Raw genomic sequence first — 15,685 nt, 5'->3', positions numbered from 1 at the left:
TGGCTGCTCTGGGTAATAACAAAATCAAATATTTTGCTTAAACTTCTGAATTTTACAAACTGGGATTTGAGCTTTGATTTGAAACAAGAGGCATTTCCCTGCTGTCTTGGGAAGGACCAGGAAAGCAGGGTCTGACTGTGGATCTGTTACAATTAAATCAGGGATGTGGGGTCGGGCTGGACCATCCTGCTGACACCTTTTCCATGTATAAATCCAGGAATACTGAAAGCTGCTGTGCATTGCCACTGCTGGAAGTGGATTTGCTGAGCTGGTGGCTCTGTCACACCAAACTGATGCACCTGAGTGTCAGTGCAGCATCTTGATTTATATTTTAATTATCCGGGCGCGGAACTCGTGCTCGGGGTTCATTTCCATAAAGATTACCATTCCTAGAAACACTCCCAGGAATCAGCACTTCTCTTTTTAGTGACTTGCATTTTTTTTCAGCTACTACAGCTCAGACATCAGTCAGTTTGAGCTGGGAAACGTGTGGGATCCTCAGCTGCAGTGCAGAGGCAGGGAACGTCAGGGGGCTGGAGGAGCTGGGAAGGGCCCAGGAAGTGCCAAAGGATCCATTCCTGCTCTTGGGAAGCTGCAGCTGCCGCCAACAGATGGTGGTGGAATTCCACACCAGGCCCCAGCCTTCCTCCTCCTCCTCTCCCACTTGGTTTCTCCTGATGGAAAACTGTTTTGTTCTCAGATCAGCCCAGCCCTTGGCTCAGAATTGTTTCCTTTGAAGCACGGGCCGAGGAGTTTGCTGATGATTCCTTAATAACCCCACGGCCCTGGGCTGGACTGCCCTGGCTTTCCCTGGCAGCAGCATTTTCTCACCACCTGCTTCCCACCTCATGGCCCTTGTCCTGCCAGGGTCTCCAGCTTTGCCACTGGCAATCTGACAGAATTGCAGTTTGGACATCAGGTCCTGGTTATGTGGTTTCCCAAGCACTGCAGCTGGTTTGGGATGTGTCATCAACCCTTTCCTCCCAGCTCCTCGAAATTCCCGAAGTTCCTTTAGTTCAGGCTTCTGTGCAGCTGTGGAATATTGAGCCCTGTTTCCTAACAGCCCTTTAATCAACCCTGTAGCTCATTGACCCCCCTGCCCACTGTCCTTTGCTAACCTGTGAATATACTTATTTTTAGGTCCACCCAATCCCACAGGGAGACAGACAAGTGAAGCCTCCAAAACTCAAGAGGAGGAAGATCTCTAGATAACATTGAATGTCTTTGTTACTGGTCCAGTACTTGTGAACACTGAGTCCATCTGTAGGTATTGCTCTAGGCTGGTACATCACTATTTATGTGGGGACAGCTCGATGCCAGCGGGGCACACGCCGGGCAGTGGGACAAGATTTGGGATGATCAGGAGGGATAGAAGTTGCTGGAGAAGCCAATCAGAAATCTGGAATGGTTGCAGTAACAATGTCAGATGATTACTGAATTTTTTTTTTTTTCTATGATACTAAAAATTGTGATTATAAGAAATAGTCCAAATGTTTCTGAGAAATTTTCCTTGTGTATATAGATAATACAGAATTTCCTGGTGATATCTGAACTGTAAATATTGTACAATATTGTCATGTACAAGCGTACCTAATGCACACTTTATCTTTTATTGTACAAAAAATAGTGTACAAAATTCTTTGGTTTCTATTGAGTACACATACAAGAGACTACCAGTGTAAAGTGATAAATAAAAATACAGCCTAAATGCTTTTATATGATAATGTAAAAGATGCTGTTTTTGTATTTAACAGCAGAGAGAAGGCATGATTATGTAATACCTTAATTATGACATCCCCTTCACGCCACTGAGTGTTCATGGATCCTGTCTGTTTGGAATGAACCTTGCCTGGAAGTGCTGTACTCCACTCAGGTCCCTGCAGGAGAGAGTGCAGATTCCTCATGGGATGTGGGATCGCAGCTCTGATGGAGAATTCCAAGGCCGCAGCCATCGGTTGCTTTTGGTTTCCGTAACTTTTCCAGTAGGATGCTGTAGGTTGGACTGAAGAGGACAAAGGAACAGTAGGAGGCCTGTTTTAGTCAAGCATTTCTGTAGGTGAGGTTTCAGAGCCCCCTGAGGAACTAACCAGTCGATACCCCCCCGTAACATTGACCCCCTGGATTAATTAGCTGAGATTGTCTAACTTCATTAACCCTGCAGGGGGGCAGAGGCCCTGCTTTGAGAAGGGATCAGTGTTGGTTCCAGTTGGTTTGGCAGTAGAATGGAAGGGCAATGCTCTGGAAAAGGTAATCCCGCTATCCATCCCTCGGTATTGAAACACAAAAAGGAGTTAAGGGTGGCTTACAAAACTTATTAGCAGCAGTGATTTTTATCAGTATTATGTAACATATCAGATTTATTTTATTTAAAAAGAATTATTTATACCATTAACAGATTCTTATATATATTAATGTGGCTGAAATGCGCAGGTTAAATCTATTAACCAAATTATTTATGTTATATTAAGTGAGAAATGTGAAACATATGTAGAAAAAAGAAGAAATTAATACACTACAGATTTAAAAGTCTAAAGCTATGAGCCATTATAAACTTAACCAACGGGAGTGTAGCACAACATTCTTTCCATTGGATTTCATTTTTCTTTTTCCCCACGGACGGTGGGGATGGCGAGGGGAGCCGTGGCATCCTCAAGGCTCCCTGGGATAGTTCTGCTCACCATTCCCAGTCCCGGGGTGGAGTCCTTCATCCGGGATCACCACTTACCTCAGATTCCTTCCCCCCGCATTCCCGGTGTCGCTCTCTAGCGAGGACTGGCAGGGCTCAGCTCCCTGGGGTCTCCAGGGTGCCAGGATCCCAACTCCTTGCTCCTGTCCCAGGTCCCCCGGTGCGTGTCCGAAGGAATGACCCCGAGGATGACGATTCCCTGGGCTGGGCTCCCGCGTTCCCGGGCACGCAGCACCTACCTCTGGGCTCCTCCAGGCTCGTCCCCTCGGGCCCGGGTGGGACCCCACGGCTCCGTGGGGCAGCTCCATGGCCCTGCTCCGCTGGGTTCCCATTCCCGCTGTTTTGGGGTGCGGTGGCTCCCGTTTTTCCGTCCCACGTCGCTCCGGTCGCTGGTGTCCCTCCGTGGCTCCCCGAGCCCCCGCTGCCTCCCATCCCACCCCATCCCAGAGCTGTGTCCAAGCTCCTGGGAGCGTTTAGGTGTTGTACTTCCCGGTGTTTCCGTGGCCCCGCTTCCCTCCCTCGGTGGATGACGGCACTGCTGGGGGGGCAGGAGTAGTTTGCTTTCAGTCCAGACCGATTTTTTTCTCCTCTCTTGCCGAGTTTTCCTGGTTCCGTGTAAGCAGTTCCTGTAAATATTGTGAGCGTTACAGGTCGTGCAGTGTTGTAACATTTTCAAAAAATGTTGCACCGACTTTACAATTAAAAAAACTGGTCACTCATACTTGAATTTTGCCCATAGAGCCATTTCTTTCTCTTTGCATTAAAGCATAATCTACTTTTTTGATGGAGGCCCAACCCTTCTCTTTCTACCTTATTATTTTTTTGTTTAAGAAATCTCTATTTTTTCTAATAGAAGACTTAAAAAAAAGGAAAATTTAAAAAAAAAAAAAAAGTACTTTTTGCCTACTTTCTAATTTAAGAGAGAATTCCTATATTTAAAAGGTGGAGGGGGGAAAAAAAAAAAAAAAAGAAAAAAAAAAAAAAGAAAAAAATATACTCCATTGTGGCAAGTGGAACACCACTTTATTTGTCATTAATATGGCACAATCACCCCAAAGTGAAGTGGCTGAGTGCAGCGAGCCCACGGCGTCGATCAGGACCTCGGTAGATTTTAGGGAACGACGTGATTCCTTGAGGATGTAAAAGTGTTACGTATTCTTGTCTATTTATTTATTTATTTATTATGCTTTCTTTTTGCTGAGTGGGTGACAATGTGGTTGAGTCATTCAGATGACATTCAAATTAAAGGAAATGATTCCTCTTTCTGTTATGGTGCGTTTTGTGAACACCATAAACGGAACAGCAGCGAAAATCTTTTCGTTTATTCCAATGGATTTTCTTCGTGTTCTGACAGAAAACCTTTGGCTGGTGTCAGCTGCAAAACTAAAATTCACATAGTTGGAAAATTAAAGAAAAAAAAAAGCAAAAAAAAAAAAAACCCAAACCCACCCCACCTCTGATGTCCCAGGTCTGTTTTCCTCACAGTCTAAGGTTTTAGGGGTTAAAAGGAACTTTAAATTTAAAGGTCTTTCCTCAATCAGCTTTGCAGAAGGTTTCTAAGTGATGTGATATCCTTTTGGAGTCCCTGAGTTTGATGGTCTAGAGATATTAGAGGGCTCGTGGTGGACTGAATTACCTTAGGACTGGTACCTTTCTTAGCTACAATTTGTATTTTGCTATGTAGGGTTGTAATGTGAGAATTCCAGAAGAGCCGTAGCATAAAAAGTGCTTTTCTATTTTTAAAAAGAAAGAAAGAAAAAAAAAAAAAAAAACAAACCCATTCTAGTCTTACTAAGAATTAGAGGATTTTTTTAATATCAGTTTTGTAATTTTTTGATAAAGTTGTCAATATTATGATTAAATCACCAGAAAAAACAGTTCCTGTGCTGTTCTCTTCGGGGCAGGGACTCCGTGTTCCGATGGCTGTGCACGGTGCCACCGTGGGATGCCCGGCCTTAAACAGGGCACCTCTGCCAGGTTAAATAGCAACCAGCAGTGCTGAGGGCCATTTAGGGGCGTGAAGGCCGAGAGAATCCACAGCTGACCCTGCAAATCCCATAGCTGGGCATTGCCATGGAGGTCCTGGCGGCGGCGGCGGCGTCCGACGGGTAAGTTGAGGGAGCCGGTGGCTGTGGGAGCTCATCCCAGGAACACCCAGAACGCCCCCCATCCCACCCCTCACTCCGCTGTTCCCACCAGGCTGAGCTCAACATCCGCATTTCAGCATCCCCCCAAAATCCCCAAGATTTCCAGGAATCCCAAACACACCAACAGGTCGTTCAGTTCGATATTCCCTGCGAGGAATTCCCCCTCGGTTCACTCCGGGGGCAAATCCATGCTGCAGAAACACTTTGGGGCTTTAAAAAAGTCCTACCCAAAAATAAATTCCTCAGTTCACGAGCTGAGGGGTTTCCATGGACACCCCAGACCAGCCCACCAAGCACTCCTGCCCCGCTCCTGGTGTCTCTGGTTATCCTTGTGCTCCCCAGAAATTCCCACCGGCCACCTCTGGTTTAACCTGGACTGGTGATCCCTTATATTTGTGTTTGAAAGCCCAGCAGTGGGAAATGGGACCCCCATGGCTCATTTCTCTGTGCCAGGTTTTACAATTGATCCCTTGGCTGCCAACACTTGAAAGCAATTTTTGTTGTTGCTTTAAAAAAAAAAACCAAACCAAACTTTAAAATGGAAGATTTGATTCGAAATATCCCCTGCGAAAGATTCCATCTGTCAGGAGAAGTGTTTGGAATTGTCATCCCAACAGAAGATGAGGGGTTAGGATTTAGAACAGGAAACAAATTATATATATATATATGTATTTAGAATAGTTCTTTCTGGAAATGCCTATTTTGGAAAAGGTCTGGGAGATGGGAAGGGGTTTGATGTACTTACACGGGACGAAGCAGGGTGGAGAAGGAAGAGCATCCTCACATATTCCTGTGTCCAAATCCCAGGAAAGCACTGGCACAGGTTGACACAAGCCCAAGAGAACCACTGTCACTGGTGTTTCAGAATTCCAGGCAGGAATGGATCCCGATGAGGGAATGATCCAGGGCTGAGCTGTGGGTTGGGCCCTGCTGGAGAAGGAGCTAAACCAGGTACAGAGTGGGATGGGGAACAAAGGCTTTTCCAGCCACATCCACATCCAGGTCCATGCCACAGGTGAGTCCTTTGGGCACTAGTAATTCCCTGAATGGAAGAACAAATGGAATAAATAGGGAAGAATAAACACTTTGGGTTCAAAAATACACCCAGTTCCTACTCAGCTGGGTTCTGCTTCGCACGTACCCACAGAACGTGCACGGGGGGGTTGCAGAGTTTGCTGTGAGGACCCAACTTTTCAGACAGAAAACAGGTTTATGGGATGGACATGTTCTTAATCCTACTTCACAAGTTCCCATCTCATCAAATCACAATCATTTCAAGCCTCTTTCAAAGAGAAGCAATTCCAAACTCCTGATAGAAACACCGCTCGTTTGCAGTTCCAGGAAAATCATTTCTTGCTCCTCTCGCTGATTTTTCTCCAGGGACAGAAAATGTCGTAAAAATAACACAAAAATTATTGGGGTTTGTCATTATCTTTCTCAATTGTGGGATTGAGCTCTCTGCTGCTGAGGAAAAAGGGAAGATTCACCACTGAAAAATCAGGGGAAACTTTTTTCTTATCCTATCCTATCCTCTCCTGTCCTATATCCTATCCTATCCTTTCCTCTATCCTATCCTATCCTATCCTATCCTATCCTATCCTATCCTATCCTATCCTATATCCTATCCCATCCTATCCTGTCCTGTCCTATCCTATCCTGTCCTGTCCCGTCCTGTCCTGTCCTATCCTACCCAATCCCATCCTATCCCACTTTCATTTGTTTGATTGTGACCAAAAGGAGAATCTGTAGTTCCCAGACTTGGTCTCATCCACCTTAAGAGTTTCATCAACCAAAATAACAAATAGGAGATCACAGGTGGGATATTGGGAAGGAATTCCTGGCTGGGAGGGTGGGGAGGCCCTGGCCCAGGGTGCCCAGAGAAGCTGTGGCTGCTCCTGAATCCCTGGAAGTGTCCAAGGCCAGGTTGGACAGGGCTTGGAGCAACCTGGGCTGGTGGAAGGTGTCCCTGCCATGGCAGGGGGTGGAATGGGATGAGCTTTAAAGTCCCTTCCAACCCAAACCAGTCTGGGATTTAATAAAGAAACCTCTCTGAGATTTTTCTCAGAGGAAAGTGGGAGATGGAGCAGAGCCCACAGGCCCACACAGGCAGCAGCTGCTTCCCAAGGTGTCACAGTAAGTGCCAGGAAAAACCTGGTACTGCCTAAACCTTTGTCATGAACAACTTGGTTATGACAGAATGAAAAAAAAAATAGAATGAAGTGTTAGAAATCAACTAAATAAGTACAACAATTTTTTTAAAATACTTTTCAAAAATGAGAACAAACTTAGGACATTTATGGAAGTACAAGTTTGGTATTTGCAACCCTAAAATAAATAAAATAAGATAGGAAAATAACTTTTATAAATGCTTATGAAGTCCTGCTTTAGCACCCACTGGGACCAGTTTTTGGGCAGCTACTGGATCCAGATGTAGCTTCCAACACCTTTTATCTGCAGGACAGGAATGTCCTGCCAGCACCTCGTTTGCATCCGTACAAGGAGCGAGGTGGAATGAGTTTGTCCTGAAGTGGGACACACGTAGGCATGGAAACACATGTCCAACATGTGATCCTTGTTAAAATACTTGGAATAGTTGTGGGGGAATTAGGCTGAAGCTCAGTAATGGTGCAAATTAAATCTGTGACAGGCAAAGAGCCCTCGAGGGGGCAGTTTTAAGCTGGGTTTAGCAAAACACAGAACCGAGCTTTGCGGAGTAACAACAAACTATCTGCATGTGTTAGAAGGGATGGGCTTTGCTAAGAGCAGAACTAACACCACTGAGGGGTGTAAGAAAGGCAACAAAGCCCGGCAAGCAGCAAATTCTGAATTATTCCACGCAAATGTCAAGCTTTAGGAGCGACTGTGGATGTAAATCTCCTTTTGGAAGGCTGAGCGTTGCCATTAAGCGGCTCCATATGACGCTGCATCTGCCGGAGTTCTTTTATATAGTTTTATTTTTATGTGTGCCGGGGAAAAGGATTGGGAATTTCCACCTTCAGATCTTAATAGCATCATTTCCCCAGCTTCTGTTGTCTGTTGACTGAGAGTTTGGCGAAGGGATGATTATTTCTGGCAGAGGTTAAATCCGTACCCGACTTCTCACACCGTGAGTCTTCAAATGGAAATGGGATTTTGAGGAGAACTTTTACTTTTCCGTGTGTTGACCCCAAGTTGAATTCCTTGGGAAGATGGGAAGGGGGAGGAGGTGCCCGTTACAGAAGCCTGTGCCGGAGGACTCCCATCCCCTCCATATAATCAATCTCTCCAAGTATTTCCCCAGCTCTCATTATCCCCAGTGCCTCCAGGATAAGAAGCCGAGAACAATCACCCATTGTCACTTTATGAAGGAACTTTTTCATCTTCCTTCCCCAAAGACTGAATTGTTAATTAAGTAAATTAAAATTAATTACGGCGTGTGTACGACAAGATGTTATCGCGTCTGTCCCCCGAACTGAGCTCCCTCTGCTGCGCCTGCACGCTCGTCCTCCACGGAATCAGGGAATGGTAGGACAGGAGGGAATGGCTTTAAACTAAAAGATGGTAGGATTAGATGGGATATTGGGAAGGAATTCCTGGCTGGGAGGGTGGGGAGGCCCTGGCCCAGGTTGGGCAGAGAAGCTGTGGCTGCCCCTGGATCCCTGGGAGTGTCCAAGGCTTCATTAGCAAGATATTCCGACAGAGCCACATTCCAAAGGACATGGATGCTGCATTTCTATTAATTAGTTTTCAGAGGAAGATGTTGCCATTAATTATCGACAACGATCCTCTTATTAACTGCCTGATAAGGGTGACTTAAGTATCCAATAAAATAATGGATCAAGAGGGAATGAAGTGTATCAGGAGGATCATTGGACCTGCAGCAAAGTGAGTGCAGTTACTTACTAAATGAAAGCAAAGGGTAATGGCTTCCTGATTTTGATCTGAAAACTGGTAGGAGATGAACATCTCAGATGTGTCAAATGCTTTCAGAAGAGCAAATGTTCCACAGGCTGGTCAGAGCCAGGAGACTTCTCAGCATGAGCTGGGCCAGGCCAAGGAGGGACCATTCCCATCCTTCAGCCCTCCTGTTCCCACTTACAGGGAAGGCAGATTTATCCCTATGTCTCATCCCTGAATCCAGCTGTTGGGGCACCATCCAGCTAATCTCAGGATGTTCCCCAAGCAGGATTAATAAGGTGTGTTACAGAGCTGTCACTGATTATCTGCCCTTTACTATCAGGCCCATGGTGTTGTTTGTGGGCTTTTGTAATGATTCTTAAAAGAAGGAATGAGATTTCTCCTCGAAAATATGCATGAGTTAGGAGCTTCCTAACTTCTAAATCTTAACTCTCAAAGAAGTTTATTTCAGCTTCATTCTCCAATAAAACCAAGCCCAGGTAAAGGCACAACTCCTGATCAGAAGTTCATGTTCTCTCCTGCTCATTTCTGGAACCAGAGAATAAGTAAAACAGCTCAAAGTTTACATTTCTCAGAAAAATAAAAGTTATAAAGCAAGGTTTCTTTTAAACCATCTGCTGCAGAAAGTCATCAGGACCCGCTGTATCAGGTAAATAACCATGAAACTAAAGTTGTCTTGTCTCGAAATAGCTGCTTTTAACTCAAGTTGCACATTATCTTTTTGTGTTTGAAATCTGAGAGAACTCTTCCCTCAGACAATTGCTTCTATTCAGTGTTTCAGGGAATTCAGAAACACGGGGGTGTTTGGAATCTTTTCTAGAGCATCCTCTAAGCACAGTGTTATGAGCACAGTCTGATCTCCAAAGCAAACCCAGCTAAATTTATTCCTGCTCCCACCCACCCTGCTGAGGACTCTTGCCAGAGTTACCTGCTCACACGTCTGGGTCAGGCCTTCAGTGTTCCATGGAAATTGGATTGCTGTTCCACAAAGGCTTCCAAAGGCATTTGGAAATTTATTTCTCCCTTCGGTCTCGCTGATTTTCTTTTCCCAGCTGCTCCACAGCTCCGGTTCCCCGTGCCAGGAGGTGACCTTGCACATTTTGTGCATCACCAAGGCTAAAAGGTTATGCTTAAAAGCAAAACTTCTAGTCCCAAAGTGGTGGTGGAAGGGCTGTGCCTGTGGGGAAGCCCCAGCCAGTACCACCAAGCTGAGCTTTGCACATTCCTGAGCAGTTTTTAAGCTCCATCAGACCATATTTGACTTTTTCCCCTTTACTCTGATTGGGACATCATCCCATGGTAGCAATCACCTCCTGATTTCCAACCTCAGAGTTGTTTTTCATCCACATGTCCTCGTTCTGACAGTTGTTCAGCTTCTCTGCCTGGATGTGTTGTCACTGATACCTCCACAGCCAGCAATCACATCCCTCTCCAGCTCTCACTCCATGGGAGCAAACAAGGCACACACCTCTCATCCCTTCCCATTTGATCCTTTCTCCAATCCCTTGGTTGTTTTGGCAGCTGTTTGTGGCCAAAACAGGGGATTTGTTGTACCTGGGATTTGGTACTTCCCAGCAGTCTCAGTGGTATGTGGCTGTTTCTCTCCTAAATCCCCTCAGATCATCGGAGCCACACTTGGAGCTTGTACTCACATTGGAGTCAACTGGTGTCTAGAACTGGTTGTTGGTTGTTTCCAGTTAATCAGATCTGATTTTAAAAGCCCAGTTTTTCTTGTTTAGGACTAGAATTAGTATGAGGCACCGGACTGCAGAATGCAAAACATTAATATAAAAAAAATTAAGATGAAATTTAACCTTGCTATACAAGAAGGCACTTCACATAGAGCTTGTGCCACACGGTTCGTGCATTAATGCCCATAATTAAGGCAATGACCTTAATTAAATTAAATTAAAGGCGGTTGACTTGCTTGTGCCATTCTTACTGCCAGTCCTGGTGCAGTGACAGGCACCTGCCAGCTCCATGCAGGAATGTGCCCCTCGTTGAGATGTGGATTTGCCCATGGTAGAGAGAAGGATATATTTTCCAAACAGCAGCTCCAGCTGCTTCCTAAACAACCTGCATGGAACAGTGTGGTTTGCCCTGGAATAACATGGCACGGGTATTTCCTCACTCACATTTCCCATCTTTGGAAGCTTTGACTGTGTTTTTGTTCTGAAAAGCATCTTTTATACACTATGGAGTCCTGATCCATAACTTAGAGAAGCTGTGGCTGCCTCTGGATCCCTGGAAGTGTCCAAGGCCAGGTTGGACAGGGCTTGGAGCAACCTGGGCTAGTGAAAGGTGTCCCTGCCCATGGCAGGGGGGTGGAATGGGATGATCTTTAAGGTCCCTCCCAACCCAAACCATTCCATGATTCCATGATCACTAGGTCTGCCCCACACCAAACATTATTTCTCAACCAAAGCCAAATGGACTTGAATTATTTTCTCAGCCTTTTGTGGAGATGTTGTTGTGTGACCTTGTGCAAGTAAATGCATAATCACAGAACAAGGAGCTGCTAATGGGCTGATTTTTGGTGGTGTTTATGTTGCTGGAGGTATTGACTCTGCCACATCCCTGTCCTTCTGTCATCCAGCACTTTCCCAGTCAGAGTTTTCCTGCACTGCTTTCCCTAAAGCACCAATTTCTCCTGGTGTTTGATTGTTTCCTGATCACCAGCTCTGGTTAGTCTGGCTCCCAGCACAAGCTTAAGGGAGAACCAGAGAATCCCAGAATCATTAGGGTTGGAAAAGACCTCCAAGACCATCGAGGTCAACCACTGACCGACCACCACATTGTCGACTCACGAGACAACCCGGTGTCCTTTTCCACTTCTCCTCTTCCTTTGTTTGTTAATCCACAGCTAAATCCTCTTTACAGTGGGGAGATCCTAATAATCTTGAGTTATAGGGGTTTATAACCTATAGGAGAAGAGCAGGGTGTCCTAAGATGGTAGGACTTACAAATGTATTGGTGAATAAAAGAAATAAAAGTCCAAAACAATGTGTTTTTTCATCTTCCAGCACTGCCATTCTGAGTATCACATTAAACTATTGCCTAAATCCTTCTTTTAATTTCCTTTTACATCTGGCAGCAACTTGTAAAACATTTCAGAATATTCTGGAAAAAAAAAAAAGAGAAAGTCTGTCAAAGCTTCATCTTCTCCTAGGATGGGATTCTGCCGAAATGTTCTGTAACAGATTGAGTTATGTTTTCTCCTCCAGCACCGTAATTGGCTTCATGTTTCATGATATGAACGACTCCAGATGATGTTCCTCCCGTGGATCCAGAGGTATCTCATATTTATATCCCAATAAGCTTCTAATATTGGAGAAATACATTGGGTTTTAGGCCCTGTGTGACAGCTGTAGCTCTTTCAATCATTGTTATTAAGGAATATTTGCACGAGGTGCCATCTCTGTCCACCTAGACAATTTTTTTGGGCAGTTTTGACACACAGTTTTCCTCCCTGGGTCTCTGCAGAGAGTGAAGACTCCACTTACTGAGCTCAGCAAGTGGCACTTTTTGACTGCCTGTTCCTTCTTGGTTCGGCTGCAGATCAGCAGAGGCAGGAGCTGCACAGAAAATTAGAGGCTTTGTTTTAAGAAAGTTCGTTGTTGCTGTAGCTCTGATCCCTCTGGCTTTTATTTCAGCCAGATAGACGTTCCCTGGCTTTTGGGATCGATGAGTGAGGGTATATATTGGGAAGTGGTGTGGGTTTGAAGTGGGATTTGCTTTGATATTTCTGTGCAGATCCATGTGATGGCTCCCTGACTCATACAGCTGAAAATAGGTAGTGATATCAACCACAGAATTCTTCACAGATTCCCCCCCCCCCTTTTCTTGCTTAGTTAGCTGCTCTTCCAAAAAATCCAGGTCATTATTCAAATCTGTGCTTAGATCAAAACTCCAGATAGCATCACTCTTACTCATTGATGATTCACTCTGGAGCAAATTTTGGTCCTACTGAACAAACTCGGTGTTGCCTTAGTCATAAGTTTGTTTAGCAAATCACATGTCAGGCTTAAATTAAGCCCTTGCTTAAAGCAGATATTTTTTTGAATATATTCTGGAAAGGTTGCACGTAAGATTTACATAGATAAGATTTATACTGAAAACTTGTCAAAGCAAAACCAGAGAATGAAAAATTCTGTTAATTCTGGGGGAAAATACGAACTTACGTTGTCAGCAGCAGACCTAAAGGAGCTACCTGACATTAAACTTGTTTTGTCAAGTCTATTTATAAATTAATTTTAAATCCTGACTTTTGGGAGCCTTTGGAGTAACAAAACCCCTGCCCACCACCACCCACAGGGCTCAGCATCACCACAGCCTCTGCTCTGCCACTGCTGACACCAAATCCACCTTTCACGAGGATTTTTTGATATTTTTGATCCTCATGCCAATATCAAATTTGCACTGAATCTTTTCAGCTGTCACCATATGGCTCTTTACGTTAACGGGGCCGTTCTGCCCCGAGCGAGGAGAACAGGAATGTAGCTGAAATTAGAATTTTACAGCTAAACACAAAATAGGTAATGCAAATAAAACCATTTCCAAAAATAGTTAGACCAGAACACCTGTGGAATTATGCTGAAAGGAAGGGCAGGAACGGAGGTGGAGGATCGGGTTATAAATCCCACAGCAGATGGAAACGGGGTTTGGTTGGATCCATCCAGAGCTCCAGCTCCTACACCATTGCAGTGAAATGACTCTGGAAGTGCATTTGCTGACAGACTACAGGTATGGTTAAAGAAAGAGAAAAATCCATTCTATTTAATATATTCAAAGCACATCCTGGACAATGATGTGCCCATGGGAATAGGCCAAATGCAGGAATGAGACTGGCAAACCACAGCCAAACCACAGCAGGATCCATTGGGAAAATTATCACCCCATCTCCTGATGCCGTAGAGACAACGGCTCCACTCTCATTCCCAGCTGGAGAAAAGGAAAAGCTTTAGAGGTGCTGGTTAAGCATGACCAAGGCTCTGCCCTCAGTGGGATGGAGGAGCTGTTCCTCAGCAAATTAATAACCCCAACCCTGTGCCAAGACCTACAGCTCCTTGTTGTGGTTGCCCTGTCAGAGGGAGAACCTGTTCCCTTTCCAGCTGGCAATGGAGCAGAACAAAACCTGTCATTAAAGAGGTGCCAGCAGGAAAGGGAAGCTGGGGATGGAACCATAACTACCCAAGTTGGAATATTTTCATATGTCCCAGGTGACACGAGGGCAGCGTTTTCTTAAGCTTGGCACCTTACAAATGTGGTTTGGATAATCCAGACAGGTTGGGATTACAACTCCTTGACACTCCTAGGATTTATGGATCATTTTCCTCCGAAGGATTAACCTGTGACTTCAGGAAAAGCTCACGAAATGTCTGTGTGTTTAAAATCAAGAGAGAATTGTGCAAAAGAAATTCCTGAACCAACCACCGAATTCTTGGGGGAAAATGGGAATGGATTAATTTGGGCTCCTTGAAAAAAACACTATTGTATTTCTTCAATTGAAGTTTTATACTGAAACTCTGATGTAATTTTCCTATTATATAACAGCGTTATTTTCCACTCCTTTATTTCTCCTTTGTTTCCAAGAATGATTAATTGGTGACACTGCTCGGGTACTTGCAGGAACATTCCCAAACCCAGCCGCTCTTTTGTCTGAGAACATTTTTTGCCACACCTGGAGCAGCCAGAAGCACCAGCGTCCTGATTTGTAATCTCGTGGGCATTATTTAGGATTTCAGGGTTAGAAACTCCCGTCATGCCCGCGTCATTCCCTGATTTTCCCACAAGCAGGCGTGGGATGTCTTGCACAAAGGTTACTGGAGCCTCCAAAGGCTCAGTGGTGAGGAGTAAAGTGGGCCAGGAGTTGGTCTTGCATTGACTCATCGTGGGGTGACCTGGACAGAAAGGGAAATGGTGACAACTGCTTTTCTATGAGGTTTAACAACACTCGTGCAGGTGCTTCAGAAACGGTCCCCCGTGGTTTGGTCACCTCTTATGTTCTCTTAGACTTCCAAGTTGTTTTCAGCTGATGCTGCTCCTCTCTGCACTGGCTTTCCAGTGAATCTAGCCTCTTCCCTGATCACCTGGGATCACTGGAAGTTGGGTGTTTGCATGCCCTGAGAAGGCTTCTACCCAGGAACCACAAATATTCCACAAATATTACAGAGTTATAGAAGCACAGAATCAATTTGGTTGGAAAAGACCTCTGAGATCATCGAGTCCCCCCCGTGCCCCATCCCCACCTTGTCCCCCAGCCCAGAGCATTGAGGGCCACGTCCAGTCCTTCCTTGGACACCTCCAGGGGTGAAGACTCTACCACCTCCCTGGATCCATTCCAATATTTAATCACCCTCTCTGTGAAGAAATTCCTCCTGATGTCCAACCTGAACCTCCTCTGGTGCAGCTTAAGACTCTGACCTTTCATCCTATTGCTACCCTGAATTATCCATAATTTTAATTTTCAAGAGTCAAAGGCTCACGTGTGAACACTCAAGAGCTTGAAGGCATCACCTTTCCCTCACTTCCAGCAGTGTCCTCTTTCCCTGTCTGCTCTATCCCGTGCCCACAAATCAGTTCCCACTTTTCACTCTTTTCTTCCTTTTTTTCTTAGTGAACTTCAGAGAAAGGTTGTGAGAGGGTCCTGCTCTGTCTGTGCTCCAGACCTGAGTCTGGGACACACAGAGGAGGCTCCTACATATCCAGCTTCAAGTTCAGCCTTAGAGGAAGACACAGTTAGGCTCAGCTGTGTGAAAATATCCTCTAAGACCAATCTGAGGTGAGACAGAGGCTCCCCAAGGCGTGCCTGGCTCCATTCACACGGTGAGGGAGCCTGAGGGGCTGTGCAGGCCCCAAACTTCCCTTTTCCTGATGACTCAGCTCTCAGCACTGGGCTGGCGTGTGCTCCAAACTGGCCTTTCCTCAACTCCATGTCCCATCCAGCCTGGCCTTG

At 45.3% G+C, this 15,685-nt stretch overlaps 1 protein-coding gene across 1 annotated transcript in view; it reads left to right on the top strand.

Annotated features, from left to right (window-relative positions):
- MBD5 (methyl-CpG binding domain protein 5) overlaps positions 1 to 2,526 on the top strand; it is a 64,565-nt gene extending 62,039 nt beyond the window's left edge. The window contains exon 15 of the mRNA XM_029962192.1: positions 1,141 to 2,526. Coding sequence (XP_029818052.1) covers positions 1,141 to 1,212 — 72 coding nt within the window. The 3' untranslated portion in view covers positions 1,213 to 2,526. The remainder of the gene's footprint in view (positions 1 to 1,140) is intronic.
- The last annotated feature ends 13,159 nt before the right edge of the window (positions 2,527 to 15,685 follow it).

This window comes from Manacus vitellinus, unplaced genomic scaffold (assembly GCF_001715985.3).
Source record: "Manacus vitellinus isolate BGI_N305 unplaced genomic scaffold, ASM171598v3 scaffold_43_pilon, whole genome shotgun sequence".
Taxonomy (NCBI): domain Eukaryota; kingdom Metazoa; phylum Chordata; class Aves; order Passeriformes; family Pipridae; genus Manacus; species Manacus vitellinus.
The sequence above is the reverse complement of the archived record's forward strand: the minus strand, read 5'-3'. Positions and strand labels throughout refer to the sequence as shown.